A 17415-nucleotide genomic window follows, 5' to 3' on the forward strand; every position below is an offset into this window, starting at 1 on the left:
CCATTGTGCTGGGCAGTTCCCAAGCTGAGGTGCACTGTGAATCCCTCTTGTAATTCACTGCTTAGCACCATAAAAAACCCACATTATTGCTCTTTATTTGGTGACTATGGAAACTGACCTTTGCTTGCTGAAATACAGTGTCTGTATGATCATGGTATATAAAAATTATACAATTTTACATTAAATTTGGTTGGAGATCTGCTGCTAAATGCCTGAAACTCTACATTCATTTCTGCTCCCTGTGAGGAGCAAAAGAGGGAATGATGAAAACTGCACACAATGAAACTCTCCTGCTACATCTGAAATGTTTATTTTAGGATTCCTCTATGTGTCTCTTCTGACTTCAACGAGAACAAGGTTTTATGTATATGCATGAATGAGAACTGAATGAAGATCAGACAAAAAATAGTCTTGTGTGTAAAGACAACTGGAAAATCTTGCAGTCAGCTGCATGTAGGACACTTTTTTCACTTACTCTTTTCACTGTTGACAGTAGCAATTGACATAGATACACAGTAATAGCTAGGAAAGCACAGATCTGCTCATCTGGACAGGCAAAACTCAAACCAAAAACGCAGGGCAATGTATTGCAGTATTGTGGAATATTGAGTTTTTATTAAGCATAGTGAAAAGACAGTAAAAAATGGTAATTCACATTTGCTAAGCCTGTATTTGCATCCTGAATATTTTTTACCATGTGTTTATGTACTGCAGTGTACAGTGGGCCCTGGCCTTGTTTGGATCCTCTCTTGAGCCTTTCTGTGTCAGCATCTGAAAGCAAATTACTCATATTGAATTTGCAATGCAAATTTGAAAGCATTCTACAAGTCACACAAAGAATAGAAAATGACTCAAGAGCTCAAATATAATTTATTAATGTTAAACTGAAGTATTACATATTTTAAACATATATTTTGAAAGGTAGCTTGTGCATAGTTGCAGTCTGTAGTCCAGCTGAAGTACTGGTTTGGGCAAACTGAAGTAGATCCATGTCTATATACTGAGTCAAGCTGATCTATGAAGATGTTTAAAAAAATACTCCCAAAAATACCTTAAACCCCCCACCACAATAATTAGAACAACATAATAGTATTAATCAACAATGAAGGGCTAAGTGTTATGATTTCCATTTTGCAGGGACCATTTGCAGGAAAGTGATGATCCTTCTGTTCTCAGCATTATACCTCAAGAGGTACATTCAGTGTTGGGCCCTTCACTATAGAAAGGACATGGAGGTGCTGGAGAATTTCCAGAGAGCTCTTCTGAGGAATGGCTGAGGGAGCTGGGAGCTTTTAGGCTCAATAAAAGGATGCTCAGGGGCCTTCATCGCTGATCTGGAGAAGGGTGCAGCAAGGTGGGACCAGTCTCTGCTGGGCCTGCAGTGCGACAACCAGAGGAAATGGCTTTAAACTGAGACAGGGATATTCTGATTAGATATCAGAAAATTTGTTTTCACTGTTTAGGTGCTTAGGCATTAGGAATAGGTTCCCAGGGAGGTGGTGGAGTCACCATCCCTGCAGGTGTTCAGGAGGAGCTGGGTGATGTGCTTTAGGGGTTACAGTAACAGTGCCGGTTGGCAGCTGGACTGGATAATCTTGAAGGTCACTTCCAACCCTGATAATTCCACGATTTTAACCAGATGGTCCTTAAAGTCCCTTCCAACCCAAACCATTCTATGATCCTATAATTTATTTCATTTGCCAGAGCACAGATCCCTGCTCAGCGACTAGCGCAGGCGTTTCCACGGACCATCCCTGTATTAGAGACGCTGGGACAGTCGCAGCGCTCCTTTCCCTATCGCTTTCCCCCGCTCCCCTCAGAAGTTGGTTCTTTTCTCTCTCGCTTTCCCCCTCTCTCCTCAAAAGTTACCTCCGTTCCCTCTCGCTTCTACCCGCTCCCTGCAGAAGTGGGCTCCTTTCTCTCTCACTTCCCCTCAGAGTTGGCTGTCCCCGCCTCCCTCCTCACGGCCCGCGGTTCTCCGCGCCCGCAGCGCCCTCCCGAGGCGCCGCTGGAGCCGCGCCCGCAGCGGAGCGGCCTCGGCGGCCCCGCCCACGCCCGGCTTCATGCACCGCCCGCCCCCGGGCAGCAGCGACCGGAACTCCGGGGAAGGAAGTAAATGGCAAGGGATCGGTAACCGTCCCCGCGGCGAGTCAGAAAGGCCCAACCCTGTTTGCCGGGGGACAGGCGGCGCAGAACCGGGGCGGTAAACAGCGCCAAGATGGAAGATCGCGATCAGAGCGCAGCGGCTCAGCGACCACCGGCGGCGCCCGCAGACCCCTCCACCAAGACCCTCTGAAGCGAATTGCGCACGCTCGACTCGGTGCGTGAAGCCCGGCGGACACGCGGGCCGGCGTCACCCCGGCGGCATCCCGCGGTTCGCGGTGACAGCTCCGCGGCCGCCATGTCGCACACCGGCAGCAGCGGCGACTCCTCGCCGGACTTGCGCCGCCGCCGCTCGCGCCGGCCGCACGCGCAGGAGGACACGGCGGAGGCGGCGGGCGAGAGGCTCCGGCAGCTCAACATCGGCGAGGGCGAGGGCGACGACAGGGAGCACAACAGGATGATCCGCAGCCAGTATCGGGAGCTCATCTCCACCGTGCAGCGTAAGGAGGCGGCGGGGGCAGCGCCGGGGCTGCGGCTGGGCGGTCCGGGCTGGCGGCCGGGGGGACCTGCGGAGCTGGCGGCCGCTCCTCGGCGTGAGGGGAAACGCCTGGGCGAGGGAGCGTTCCTGGCAACTCCGGTTCCTCGGGCTAACGATGCTCGGGGTTTGGACCTAGATCGCAATTTGGCTCTCAGGGAAGCAGGGAATCGCAAATCATGGATTGGCTGCAAGGGACCTTACTGGTATTCTCGTTCCAGCCGTGGCAGGGACGCCTTCTGCTGTTCCAGGCTGCTCCAAGCCCTGTCCAGCCTGGCCTTGGACACTGCCAGGGATCCTGGGGCAGCTACACCTGCTCCGGGCACCCTGTGGATACCCCCTGTGTCTAAACCTTTTCCAGCGTGAGGCCGTTCTCCCCTGTCCTGTGCAAAATCCCTCTCCTGCGTCCCCTGCGATAGCGAGGTTATGAGGGATTCACTGCATTAACACACATGTGGTGCCTGCGCTGGTGCCGGAGAACTTTGGAGATGCGGCAAAATGCTTTAATTTCACTTTCGTGATGTCTGAGCTTTACTTTGAAACTGCAGGTATCATTATGTGCCTGGACCACAAAGTTATTCTTGGGACTTCCAAAAAATGCTCCGTAGTTTTTAGCATTTCTCCAGACAGGTGTGTGAGTCCTTCTCCTATGTGCATTTGAGTGAGTTGTGCTTTTTTCTTTACAAAAATGTGTCCGTGGTTGTGTCAGTAGCACTGCCAAGTTCAGCAACATGTGGGATTAGTTGTTTAGTAAATACCTGATAAATTTGTTCAGGTGTTTTACAAGAGGCTGCAGTGCAGTTTTTAGGTGATCAACCTGTTTATAGAAGTGACCAAGGGACTGGTTAGTTTTTTTCTTGGAAATTCCACTAATTTCCCCAAGTCAAGCCTGTTTTGCCAGTGAGGTAACTGTTGAGTGATCTCTCCCTTATCTAGACCCATGAGCTTTTTGTTTTCTTTTCTCTCCTTGGCCCAGTTGAGGAGTGATGAAGCTTTGGTGGGCACGTGGCCTCCAGTCAGCATCAAACAAGTGCAGTGTTTCTCAGTGCTTCTGTGTTTAAGTAATTCAGGATTTCCTTTGTGTCTTTTCCCACAGAAAATCGAGAATCCATGCTAAATTCAAAAAGCAACAGGCTGACAGAAGCTTTGGAAGAAGCCAATAGACTTTTTGATGGAGGTAAAACAAATTCTGTGATCTTTCATTGATGTGTTTGGCCAAGTGCGAGGCAGTGATGGCTTACAAACAAAAGAGGGCAAGAGTGAGGTCCAAGTACTTAATCAGAATTTTTATATAATTAAAATAGATATGTTAAGTTGAAGATTGGTTGAGTAAGTTGATGTGAGAAAATAAATGTCATTACAGTTTATTTGCTCTTAGAAATAACTCCTTGCTTTATTTTGATTCACTGGAACAGTGTATATCAGTAATACACATACAAGATAGTGTAGAGGGGTTCTTTCACTTGCAGTGGTGGAAAACATGTCAATAAAAATGGATTTGTTGTCCAAGATAATCTGTTACTTTTCCATGGTTTGTCATTCTTTCCCTTTTTAAAATATAAATATAAATATAAACATTGTTACAAGGATTATGTGTGTTAGAGGTCATTGCAATAAAAGGATTTCCAAAGCACTAAAGCCAGGATAGTCCCTATGCTGAATCTGATAATTCTATTTGTGACAATTTCATATTAATCACCATAAAATCCTTTCTGTGCCAGTTTGCCGGGCACGAGAGGCTGCACTGGATGCCCAGTTCCTTGTCATAGCATCCAATATAGGAAAGGAGAAGGCCAATGAGTTACACTCAGAGATGTCAGCATTTGATTCAACAGCATTTGCAGAAGACTTGGTAAGTTCCAGGCTCTGAATTGGCCAACATTTCTGCTGGAGGTTTGTCCTGTTTGTTACAGAACCATAAAGCCTCAGATTGTCAGGCAGTACTTGGCAGTTCTGGTGGAATTTAATGCTCTTCCTATAAATTTCTTTGATAAACTTTCAGGTGACTGTTGTTAATTGTCTTAAACTACCTATTAAGCACTTGCAATAGGGGAAAATCTGACTTTAAATGCAAACATCTCCCCCATTATTGCACTGCTGCTGCTTTATCATAGTTCTGTCAGTTTGTGCTCTGAAAGTCTTCTGCTCTTTTTTCAGTCATTCTTCTGTAGTTTCTCAGTAGCTAAGTAGTTTCTTTTATCATGTCCACTGGTTTCTATGTTTTTGGATAGAGTTCTTGAGGCCCTGTGTCACTGAAATGGGACTTTGGGAGACTTGAATGCTTTCAGACTGTTTGTCTCTTTGTACTGGGGGAAGAGTTGGATCAGAACAGCTTTTAATCAGGCTGTTGGCTTCTTTGCTCCTTGAAAATGCTTCCTTATGTTACAGCAGCTCAACAAGGAATCATGAGTGTTTGCTTAAGTCTATAAAAAACATAAAGTTCAATTAAGATTTTTTCCTGGGTTAGTGTGCAGTGGTGGATGCAGGGATAGGCCAGATAAGGTCTGTGATATTTGAGGGGCTGGGCTTCCTGTGAGTGTGTGGTGTTCAAAAACTGTGAGACATCTGAGCTCTGAAATGCAATATGGGTAATGTTCTGCTGCTTCATACATCACTGAAAATGTGTTGGAATCCAAGCACTTTTGTTACCTATGGCTTTCACTGGCTGCTGAACACAAGGGTGAATTTGAGTGTTTATCTGTTTTCATGGTGTCCTCAGGAAAGTCAAAGTTCCTAGGCAGTGGTATTAAATGCTAATTTATCAGGCAAACACCACAATTGTGTCACCATGAATGTATCTACTGCTTTACCTCGAAGTCATTTCTTACTGCAGCTTTTTTCTTTTGCAGCTGACCTTCATGGGTATAAATCGCACAGAAGTGGAAGAAGCTGATGACTCTGAGGATGTTCCAGGTGATTTTTTACCCAGTCATGCCTGGCAGAAAATGGGGGAGGAAGCACCCAAGTACTTCAGGAGAGCACCTACTTTTCACTACATGTAAGTTTCTTCAAGGAAATAGTGTGTACTGCAGCTCAAGGTAATGGCCTTGGCTGATTCTTGTCTTTGATGTCCTGGCTTGAATTGAGTTAAACTGAAGTCACAGCAGAGTGTTGACAAGGTGTGAGGCTGTCAACATACTGGAACAACTTTTGGGGCTGGTTCTTTGCAGAAATCTCTAAATGTGATGAAGCTTTAGGTATCAGTCATCACTTTGCACTTTGTTGAGGAGATCCACTGCTCGGTATAAAGATTCCTAAGCATGCAGCGTAAACCAGATTTGCATGTGTTTGTTGTGTTGTGCTGTGTCTGTAGGGAAGGGTTCTCCCTTCCCTCCCTTGTGCTGCCAGTTATCCCAACTCCTCCCCAGTTGCCTTGGAGATTAATGTATTCTTTCTCAAATCCCTCCTCAGTGCCCTGTCCATCACTCAGCGCTCCCACCCTTCTCTCTAGAACTCTCTAGAAACTTCAACTGGAGCATGGAGTGATTGGCTCAGGGGTTGGGGCTCCACCCTCACCCTCAAGTTATCCCCATTAGTGTTCTCCCTAAGTCAGTCTTTTGTATGCCACTCCCCTCTGAAACCTTATTCATCCAAGGACTGACTCGTTCCCTCCCTCCTTATAAGCTTTTGCAACCCCTCCCTTGCTCTCTTCGGCTGTCGGTTTCCCCTGGGACCCGATAAACCTGCATTCACCACAGCTGGAGATCGCGCTCTTATTTCTGCTGCCTGTAGCCACAAGCCCAGGCACGTCCCACCACAAGGTAGCGCTGCTGCCACAGCACAGAGCGTTTGCCTTAGGCGCTGTCCCGAGCCACGGAGATCGGGATAGTGCCCACCTACTGCTAGCGGTGCTGGACAGCTCGCCGGGACAGCCGAGGGAGACAATCCTTCTCCAGTGGAGCGCTTCGTGTGTTCTTTGTGTTCTGGTTAGGATGGGATCCTTCAAGTCTGAGCCTCCTGTACGAAAGCAGCGGATTGAGAGGCAGAAGAAAGCCAGCAGAGGGAAAGCAGAACGGGCAATGCCTGCTCAGGTTTGTTAAGTGTTATCTTTATTAAAAATTACTTTAAAATCTTTGTTTGTTTTGGGTTTTGTAATTATAAACTGTGTAGTATTTGTGACATCCCCACCCTTAAGGGGAGGGGAGCATCCAAGATCCTCAGTGCTTGTGCTGTGCTGTGCTTATCTCCAGAAGCCAGAACAAGGATGTTCATCCCAGAAAAGTGCTGCCCTACTTCATATGGCTCCTTCCCCAGCTATATCCTGTTGTTTCTCACAGTGTGTGATCACCAGCACTCCTTGGCTGTTATTGCCAACAGTCCTTTGTTTGCTCCACAGCCATCCAGCTGGAGTTGGAGACACACACACCAGCCCCTTTCCTTCTGAGCCTCTACTAAAGGATTCACACTCCATTATTAGGTTTCCTGATTTGTTTTGTGTGGACTGCAGTATTTCACTGACTGGAAGGAAGTAAAGCAAGATTTACAGACCAATTTCATGTTCAGAAGTAGGGTTTACCAACTGATTTTCAAGTTATAAGCTTACTTGTTCTGTTGCCTTGAAGGAAACAAAAACGAAACTTCTTTACATTAGTGTGGTGTCTTTTTTTCTTTAAAAAGTGTCTAACAGGGTGTGGCATTTGCACTAAAATGTGGTTAATAGCAGCAAGCTAATTAGCTCACATAACCACTTTTTTATGTTTTCTTATTGTTTGTGTCATTCACTAGCAGAAAAGCAAAAGTCTGGGAATACTGCAAGAGGCTCACATCTGAAACTGCAAATATAATCCATGTTGTTACAGGGAAGCCTTGGCTGTGATAATGCCAAGATACAGAGGCAAATGGTTGATTGCTGCCTTCTAAAAGGCAGCCTACTCAATCCTAATAGTGCTAGAAAGGATTTGTTACAGTTTGTACTGGGAAGAAGGGGAGCTGGAGGCTTTGTGGGTTGCTTCTAAATGCTCATCTTCATTAAACTGACAGACTGTAGCACTGTGTGACCCAGCTCCTCAGAGCTATTGAAAAGTAAGGGTACATATGTACACAGGCCCAAAACATGCAAGCCATGGCCTTTCAGATTGACATTGTCAGATGGGAATTAAACCTAAAGCTCTTCAAAGTTGTCTCATGTTTGCATAAGTGTGTTTGTTATGTTTGCATGTAGGGAGAAAAATTCAATTTTATGTTACAGGTTCAAAAGAAGCCCTTTGCATATTCTGGTAATTCTACAACAGTTATTTGAGGTGAATCTCTGTTTCTTTTTCCCAGTTAAAAGAAATGGAGCAGTCTCATCAAGAAGCTACAGAAAAAGAAGTAGAGAGGATCTTGAGAATACTGCAAACTCATTTTGAAAATGATCGTAAGTATGATGAAATTCAGCATTAACTAGGGAGAATAGAATATTCTCTGTCTTCTACAATTTGGAGTGGTAAAACTGCAGAGACAAAATGAGATGAAGTCTGCAAGTAGATATCTTTGGTGAAGCACAAATACCAACTATGTATTTTTTATGAACACTAATCAGCTGTTGTTTGACTGCAAAGTAAATGTAAATCCTCTCTCCTGATTAAATTCTGCCACTTTTAGATGGCAGTTAAATAGTCAAATATATGGATTTGTGTGGGGGAAATGATGGAAGAAAATAATACACTACATAATCTACTCTGTACATAACATAATCTGTTACTGCAGGCAGCTGGGAATTCTGGATTATAACTAAATTGAAAAACATCCCTTCAGCTTTTGAAAGGTGCACTGGCTCTCTTAAGTTTGTATTTACATCTGCCAGCTCTGTGTATACCACCTGTTTGTTTATTTGTTTGTTTGAACAAAGGTATTTTTGCATCCCCAGCTAATACACCCATTTCCTTCTTTGATTTTGTGATTGATCCGAACTCGTTTGCACGGACTGTGGAAAATGTGTTTCATGTGTCCTTCCTTGCCAGGGTAAGGCATGACATCTTTTAAAAATATCCCTTTAGATACTAGAATTACCTAGAAGTACTGACCTGGGTTTTTTCCTGGCTTTGATATTGAAGAATTAGGATTTAAGTAGTAGGAATATGAATTTATTTTCTGCAAGCAGAACTGGTAATCAAATTTGTAATCTTTGATTACTTTGGTAATCAAATTAAAAAGGAAACAGAGTTGACTGACTTTATTTTTTTGCACTGCAGTCAATTTACCAACAAAACAGCAGTGATATTTTTGCAGTCAATATGTTTATCAAAAAAGATTCTGGCTCACTTTTTCTGCACATGTAGAAAAATTCTCACAGAGTATGGAAGAGTTACTGAGGCTGTAGAAAACTATGTTAGTGCAAGGTTTTATATTCTTTTTGAATCCAGGAATTTACACTTCAAAACTGTGCTTAGTTTGACTAATAAATAAAATTAATTATGGAAAAAATGAAAACTACCAAGGATATTTTGACTAATTCCAGTTTCATGTTGAACAGATACATTATTATAAAGGGTTAGCTTAAGTATATTTAGAGAATAACAATGATTTTAATAAAGCATAACTTTTATAATCCAGCAGTTACACATTGTTGCTATATGGACTGCCTTATTTATGCATAAGTGCTGTATTAAATTAAGTTTTTTCTTATGTGCTATTCTTTATCAGTATATGTACCTGTTCATGATTATGTAATAAGTAAAAATACGAATTTTCAGTACATTCTCCTAACTGGAAAACTCTTAAGTCATAAAACTTTAAATCCCACTGTTGTTTAGGATGGTCTTGCAAAAATAAAGCTGGATGAAGATGAATTGCCAATAATAGGTAAAATACAGCTTTAAAATACTCTAATTGTAACAACATTACATATTACATGTTCACAAAATTTTAGGTATATTTTTAACTGGGGATATGCAGTGAATGTAATTGAAGGTATGAAAGCATTTATGGGCAGCTGAAAGGATTGAATCTTTTCAAATATTAATATATGAAAAAGACCATACAAATTAATTCCATTAATAGAAATCAAAGGTTATTACCTTTCAAGATATATTTTTGCTAATAAGTAAATGAACATTATTGCACTTGGCTGAACAAAGACATCTTTGGGTGTAAGAACTCTCTGTCTCAGACTTGGGAAGTGCTGCAGCTTCAAAACAGTTGGAAAAGGAAATCCTTCATTCAAGGTTGAATGAAGAATTCATTCTCCATTCTTCATACAAGACTGGCTTTCATTCCCACAGGATATCAATGGGGTTAAGACTTTGGTGGGATATTGTAAGGAATGAAATATTTAGGTCCTCCTGAAAAAAGTTAGTCCTAAGTTTATAAGATGGATAACTATGAAAGTATCTCAAGCAGTACATGGTACAGGCTGCTGATAGAAATTAACTGGGTGGAATGTGTAGGACTGATCTGATTTTTGTGAAGCTTTTGTGTGGAAACTGACTTGACAAGTGTAAATCCTGAGAATGCTGTGTTTGGATCAGAGCCTGTCAAACCCAGCGAGGGAGGGGAGGAGGAGAGCAGAGCTGCAGCACGGAACCAGGTGATCATAAGTCTGGACCAGAGAGAATGGAAGGTACCACGGACAGCACTTCATCCTTGGGATCAGTTCTTTTTTATTTAAGCCTCTGAGAGCTGTGCTGGGGAGGGCAGCTGTTCTGTGTGCAGAAACACTGCACTTCACCTTGTGGATGCCAGAACAGTCACAGATCTAAGGGATGGTTGTAGCTGCAGGAAAAGTGAGAATTTGGGTTGTGATGCCATCTTTGATTCCTGAAGCCTGGTCAGTTTAGGTGCTTTGAAGCTGTGCACTGGCTTCACTGTTTTATACAAGGCCTGGGTACATATGGGATCTGTTTCTTCCCTAATACACAATATTTATGTCTGGAGGTAAAGTTACCCATGTAATTTCCTCACTGTTTGTAATAAATCTTAGATAAAAAGTAGTTTTGAGCACACATACTTCTTCTCCTTTGTCCCTCACTCAGAATGTGCAGCAGAAATGTGGTAATTTGAAATAGTACTTTAGTATCAGAAACTTTATTAATGCTTGGTGGTAATTAAATTGAAATAGTTAATCTCTGCTGACTGACACACTGCTGTCATCTCTAACCAGGAGATCATAGAAGCATTTCAGATAACAGAAGCTATGATTACCCCTCTTTATCAGAGCACTGAAGAAGAAATGGAGACAGAGTAACTATTCAAGTAAGTTCTTTTAGCACAACTCAGTAAGCTCCTCAGGCACGTGGGAGAATTTCAGGGAATCTGTGTGTGACAAATGCAAAAGAACTATAAGCAGGGTGTCTGTAACACCTGGAATTGCTGTGTTCTTGCCCTCTTCATGAAACAAAATGTCATCTAGCCTTGTATGCAATGATTAACTGGGGAAAAAACCCCCTTTATTTTTGAGTTTGATGGTCGGTTAAGTGATGAGTTATTTTTTGGAACTTTATACTCAGAATGCAGTGTTGGAAAGAATCATAGCTTAGTTTTTCTGTTTGGATTCTTAACTTCCTGACAGCTGATGTTGTTAATAAAGTAGTGTGAAGAAGGACTTAGAGGGAACCAGGCTGTCTTTCCCTTCTGCTTCCATAAAATTCTTCCAGTGATTGGACTGAAGTCCTGTCACAGTTGTTTGGTTAATTCCAGATCCTAATGCATATTATCTCACTGCTTTCTCTTTTTTGTTTTTCTTTCCCCTTAGGTGCCTCAAAGAAAATACTTCAGGACATTTCTTCCAACAACTGTTTTATATGTATATGTTGTAAAATTAAATATATTTTTTCTGGAACATCTCAATGCTTTATATGAGCTGCTTTGTTTTGAACCATGGAATGGGTTGGGTCAGAAGGGACCTTAAATCCCACTTAGTGTCACCCATGCCATGGCAGGGACACCTGCCACTATCCCAGGTTGCTCCAAGCCCTGTCCATCCTGGCCTTGGACACTTTGAGGGACCCAGGGGCAGCCACAGCTGCTCTGGGCAACCTGAGGCAGTCTAGACTTGTCACAGAGTTTTTGATGTATTATGGCTCAGTTTGCTACTTCATATGAAGTTTACTGTCACTCATGAAAAAGGTAAAAAGCAAACACTGTCCCTTCTTCACTCTCTTGTCCTACCCCAGCAGCAGCAAGTGGAATTCACATGGTTAAACATTCCTGCTGGGACAATCTTGCTATCCTGTATGATTTTGGGTGCTGCAGGAGAATGGATACTGCCCTGCTGTTCTTGCTACTCTGGAAATAAAGGTTTGAGTTTGGAAATCCGGTCTCAATTACACATAGCAGTTCCCCCTTCGTTTATTCCAAATTCCTCCTGTATTTGTTTTGCTCTATAGGGCCAGAACATTATTTTATTAAAAGTACTTGTATGGAAGTCTTGTTCCTTCTCAGAAACCGCTCTGTGGAAGAGCTCACCCACCCTTTTATCCTGCTGTAGAGGGTACACAGGGCTCCATCTCCCAGGAAGGGCTGTTGGAGCGTGTTTTTGGGGCGAGGAGCTGATCAGGCCGGGAGGGTGAGGGGGGACACGGCTGAGGAGCGCCAAAGCCTCAGCGATCTCCGCTCTCCGATCCGCCCGCGGGGGAGGCTGGGCCGGGCCGGGCGCGGCGGCTGCGGCCGGGCAGGGGCGCTGTGGGGCTGCGGGGCCGCCGGCGCCATGCCCGCCGCCGTGGTGGAGTACAAGGGATGCAAGGAGGGCTACGGCTGCGGCTACTGCGGCGCGGCGCGGGGCAAGGTGTCCGCGGGTGAGCGGGGCTGGGGATGGCGGCCGGGCCGGGCTCGGGGCTCCTCCGGCCCCGCCGCGCTGCCCGCCCGAGTCATGGCGGCCGCGCCGCTTCCTGTGCGCGCCGCCCGCGCGCCGCCCGCAGCAAAGATGGCGGCGGGCGCCGCTTCCGGGCGGCCCGGGGCTCTGACCTGAGGCGGGCGGGGATGGCGGCGGGCGGCGGCTCCCCGAGCATCGTCGAGTTCTTCGGCGGGGAGGATGGCTACCGCTGCGGCTACTGCAGGAGCGACACCGGCAACATCTCGCACGGTGCGGGCGGGGCGGGCTGGCAGCGAGGCCGCCCCGGGCTGGCCGGGAAGCGGCGGCTGCGGGGCCGGGGAGGGCGGCCGAGACAGGCGGCGGCTCGGCAGCAGCTCCCGGCAGCCGAGCCGAGAGATCGGAACGGCTCCTACGGCCCGGTGCTCCCCACTGAGTGTGACAGAACTGAGCAGCGGTTCTGTGCTGTTTTCCTTGTATATTTCTGGGGAGTGGGAGGTGCACAGGGCAACTTAGCGCTGGTGCGGTCAGAGAAATGGTTAATTGCATCCCGGGATTTGTGTTGGGCTTAGGGTTTTCACATTTCATGTGATTATTGAAATCAGTAATTACCATATTTAAGAATATGTCAGATCCCTATGCATAAGTGGCCATTAGCTACTCAGATTTGCAGTAGCCGCAGGATCACAGGATGGTTTGGGTTGAGAGGGACCTTAAAGCCACCCAGTGCCACCCCTGCCATGGCAGGGACACCTTCCACTGTCCCGGCTGCTCCCAGCCCTGTTCAACCTGGCCTTGGGCACTGCCAGGGATCCAGGGGCAGCCACACCTTCTCTGGGCACCCTGTGCCAGGGCGTTTCCACCCTCACAGCCACGAATTTCCTCCTATTATCCCATCTAACCCTGCCCTCTGGCAGTGAGAAGCCATTCCCCGTGCCCTGTCCCTCCATCCCTTGTCCCGGTCCCTCTCCTGGAGCCCCTTCAGGCCCTGGAAGGGCTCCGAGCTCTCCCTGGAGCCTTCTCCTCTCCAGCCTGTCCCGGAGCAGAGGGGCTCCAGGCAGTTCTGCAGAGTTTGTTGTATTTTACAGACAAACCACGGTCAGTCAAGTGTGCTGCTGTTGTTTATTTCAGGTATGTGGGCACATTCGATGACAGTTCAAGATTACCAGGATCTCATAGACAGAGGATGGCGAAGGTACATTGAAAAAGAAAATACAAAGCCATGTTGTCAGTTGATATAACAGTTAGAATCCACATTTAAATTTAGAATCCACATTTAAATTTAGATCTATAGATACACTTACATATCCATGAGTAATTGAACTATTTGTCCAGTGCTCTGTTACCTTTTGTAACATGACTTTCAAACAGGGAAATATTCTGTGATTTTAGAAGGACAATGCAGTCAGCAAAGAACTGAAGAACTTGCTCTTTGATATTTCATCGTGACATGTTTTGATGTGATTTTTATAAAAAAGCTTCTTCATTTGTTTTGTAATATAAACAACAACAAAAAAATCAATGCATATTTATTACTCTTTTCAGAAGTGGAAAATATGTCTACAAACCTATCATGAATCAAACATGTTGTCCTCAATACACAATAAGGTAAGACACTCAAAGTACACTTTGGTAAGGGATTTGACCACTTCAAATATGTTCCACCATTTGTGTTTGCTGCTTGAAATACATCATATTTGAGGAGTTAATCTACTTTTAATGATACTTTGAACAGTAAATATGTGCTCTTGGGTTTGTGCATAGGGACTTCAGCAGCTCTGGGATATTTTCCTGTAAGGAAATAACCTTATCTGTAACCCACAAACACTGTTTTAGCAGCCTAAATAAGAGAGGCTTACATTTGTATTTTAGTAATTCTAGAGGTACACATAAAAAGCATGCCCTGAGGACTGATATTATTCAGTAGAAGACAATGTAATTTCATTATCTCAAAAGTGTTGATAAAACATTTGACCACTCAATATAGAGAACCTTAAGAAATAAATCGAGATTACAATGTAATTTTTGTAAGTGGTTGCTTAACTTTTTTTTTTTTCCTTAAACAGTCTTTCACAAAAAAAAAGTTCTTTTTGTTCTTTTTTAGGTGCCAAGCTTTGCATTTTCAGGCCTCCAAGTCCCACAAGAAGGTTCTGAAGAAAATGTTGAAATTTATTTCCAAAGGAGATGTTTCAAAGGTAGCGAGTGAAGGTAAGAAACACTGAGTGAAAACCAATGCTGATGTGTGGAAGGAGGATTTCAATACCTGCTTGAGTGGTCAGATGGCAAGTGGGCTTTGAATTCTGTGTGTAAACCCCTGGCTGGGCTGTGTCTTGAGCACTTCAGTAGCCCAGAAACCAAATTGTTCAGGGGGCTGGGGTTATTGGAGAAAATATTTCCTTACTTTTTCCATATACCAGCTCATTTTCCTGGGCATGTCCTCACTTTCTAGCTGGGTGCTGCAGAGAATTAGGTGCTGTTTTTACTTTTATCATGAAACTGATAATCTGGAGAGGACTAACTGGTGGCACAAAAAAGGAAGAGCAAACAGAGAGGGATTTTCCAGTTACCTTCCATTTATACAGCATCAAATCCAGCAGTTCTTTGTGCTGGTGAAACTTGTATTGGTTCTGAATCATTATAATCTGCCTCTTTTGTATGTGTGGTATGCCAGATTTGTTTGTTATTTGTTTGAAATAGTTTATTTGTTATTTATTTGATTGTTATTTATTTGAAATATTTGAATGTTCAGTTTTAGTGGAGGAAATAAAATTGTTCTCATAAATGAATTGATGTTCATAGTTCAGGATCATAAAGGAAACTCTGTGTTCAGACTGTTGAAATACTGTGGGAAAACACTTGTAAAATTGGAAACTAGTTAGTTTGGTACTAATTTTAGTTGTGAAAAATGTGAGCTGTGTTTGTACAGAGAGAAATTCACTCATGCAGGTTTTAATTCTTGACAGAAGAGCCGATGGATTCCCATATAGAGGATGTGGCCACGTGTGATTTTGCATACAAAAGTGAGTCTCGGGTCAGTCAGTCTGACCTGACTCCCTTGGCTGTGGATCAGGCTGAGAGGGTGGAGAATGAAGACGAGGACTCAGGAGAAACAAAAGAAGAGGGGAATGTGCAGAAGGTGGAATCGGATTCTGTTCAGATCTGTGCAGACAAGGACACCCCAGTCCCTGCAGAACCATCACATTCAGCTAAAGCTGTTCATGCACCACCCAAGCCAGGTAATTTCTGCTAGTCATTGGAGTATGCTCTCATCATTTCACATCTTCTTGAAATCCCTTCTTTTTACCTTCCTTACTAAATTAATAATTGTTTGGTTTTATTCCCTCTGCTCCTCCCAGTTTATGGAATTACAGCATAAAAATTGAGCGGTGCTGGATGTCATTTGTAATATTGTAATTTATATTTTGTTACATGAAAAAGTTATATTTATCTTCTTTTCCTCACCTTAAGTAAGACTGAATCTTTAAGATCTGAAGCTAAAGAGGGGAGATTTAGATTAGAAACTTTTTATGATGAGGCTGGGGGTGCCCAGAGCAGCTGGGGCTGTCCCATCCCCATGTTAGATGGGATTTGGAGCAGCCTGGGACAGTGGAAAGTGTCCTTTCAAAGGTCTCTTCCAGCCCAAACCATTCTGTGATTCTGCCTTCTCTTGGGACATGGGTGATTTCTGACAGGAAGATAGTAAAGAGTGGGTAGATTATTACCAGAAAAAAATATTTAAGGTAGAATTGCTGACAGACACTTTGTGGCCCAGAGGCTACAGGTGAGGCAGCCTTGTCTTACAGATCTTGTTTCTCATTTTGTGTAGCCTGTTCTAGCAAATAAAGGGAATTTCCTTCATTGTGGTGTATATGGTAGGGAAAATCCTACTGGAAACTTGTGGCTTTAGAGTTTCTGCCTGTGTTGGGACATCCTAATAATTCCTGTTTTCACTCACCTCTTGCATGTTGTGCCAGTATGTAGGAGAACAAAGTACTTCTGTCTTTTTCTGTAGCATTGCTGATTTTAAGTGAAATAATGTTTTTTCCTTAATAACCACTCATCCCTATTGTATCTGATTTTCACCAGCTTAATAAACAATTTTTGCATCTGAATAAAAGGAAAATTTTCAGAAATACTTGCTCAGAGAATCAGCAGAGTTGCATAGAAATACTACAGAAATTTTAAAACCGTATTTAGTATTTTGATCTTTTACAACCCTTATATAGTTTGTTGTTCATATCAATTTTGTTGTGCAAATTTTCAAAGCTCTCCTGTTTTAAATAATAAATTAAAAACTTTGGCCTATGTAAACTTAGTATTGGAAGGAAATGAAGTGGCTGTAGACAGCAGATGGCAGACTTGGGTAAGGAATAGAAGTGTAAAAACCTGCCAGTGCTTTGGAAAAGGTGAGGTAAGGTCTTCACTTAGGTTAAGAATAGCTTTGAATCAAACTTTAATAAATAAATGCAGATAAATAACATTGAAGGGCATTTCAGGAAAAAAAGGTTTAATTTTACAGAGCAGAAATATTCATTCGTGTGCTTCTTTCTGCTGTTTTTAAAGATAGAAGTGAATAATAAGTGCATCAGAAGCTTATTTAATTTTTTTTTTTTTAATGCTAGCTGGTGTCACAGGTCAAATTTAGTTTAAAATTTTCCAGATAGAAAAATGTTTAGTTTTCATCTTGGAAAATGTAGACTTAGTCAGTAATAAGATTGTTTAATTGCATTTTTATTCCTTTATAAACAAAACAGGTCATTGTCCTCTAGGAATAATGGTCTGTTTCTGCACAGCTTCAGATAGAAAAGAAGGTTTGCTTATATCTCTGTAGGCACAGTCACTGCTTGAAGAAGTTTTTCTTGCTAAGTTACAGCTTACAGAAGATCCAAGACATGAAACAGATCCCGATACAGATGAAGTACTCATTCTTCAAATACATCATGAGCGTTTTAAATAAACTCTTCCTCTGACTTGTTTGCCTAAGGACAGGTCACACAGTGTCTGCAATTCCCTCATGCCTTTGGATCTGTGTTGCTTTACAACTCACAGT

At 43.5% G+C, this 17415-nt stretch overlaps 2 protein-coding genes across 6 annotated transcripts in view; both read left to right on the forward strand.

Annotated features, from left to right (window-relative positions):
• Positions 1-2128: 2128 nt before the first annotated feature.
• NSMCE4A (NSE4 homolog A, SMC5-SMC6 complex component) lies at positions 2129-11404 on the forward strand. The gene is made up of 11 exons (XM_054277028.1): positions 2129-2603; positions 3735-3815; positions 4360-4490; positions 5488-5636; positions 6570-6669; positions 7904-7994; positions 8487-8581; positions 9373-9421; positions 10087-10178; positions 10719-10810; positions 11310-11404. The coding sequence occupies exons 1-10, from the start codon at positions 2402-2404 to the stop codon at positions 10800-10802; spliced, it is 1074 nt and encodes a 357-aa protein (XP_054133003.1). The 5' UTR covers positions 2129-2401; the 3' UTR covers positions 10803-10810; positions 11310-11404.
• An 867-nt stretch (positions 11405-12271) lies between these two features.
• Positions 12272-17415, forward strand: part of ATE1 (arginyltransferase 1) — a 65150-nt gene continuing 60006 nt past the window's right edge. For 3 of the 5 annotated variants that reach the window (XM_054277023.1, XM_054277024.1, XM_054277026.1), the window contains exons 1-5: positions 12533-12638; positions 13497-13560; positions 13911-13973; positions 14470-14573; positions 15329-15601. In XM_054277023.1, coding sequence (XP_054132998.1) covers positions 12536-12638; positions 13497-13560; positions 13911-13973; positions 14470-14573; positions 15329-15601 — 607 coding nt within the window. In that variant the 5' untranslated portion in view covers positions 12533-12535. Of the gene's footprint in view, positions 12352-12532; positions 12639-13496; positions 13561-13910; positions 13974-14469; positions 14574-15328; positions 15602-17415 lie in introns of those variants that run through there. The other 2 variants (XM_054277025.1, XM_054277027.1) reach the window with 1 other exon arrangement.

The sequence above is a fragment of the Melozone crissalis genome, unplaced genomic scaffold, assembly GCF_028551555.1.
Source record: "Melozone crissalis strain CALT ecotype California unplaced genomic scaffold, PUWL_Pcris_2 ptg000019l_1, whole genome shotgun sequence".
Classification (NCBI taxonomy): domain Eukaryota; kingdom Metazoa; phylum Chordata; class Aves; order Passeriformes; family Passerellidae; genus Melozone; species Melozone crissalis.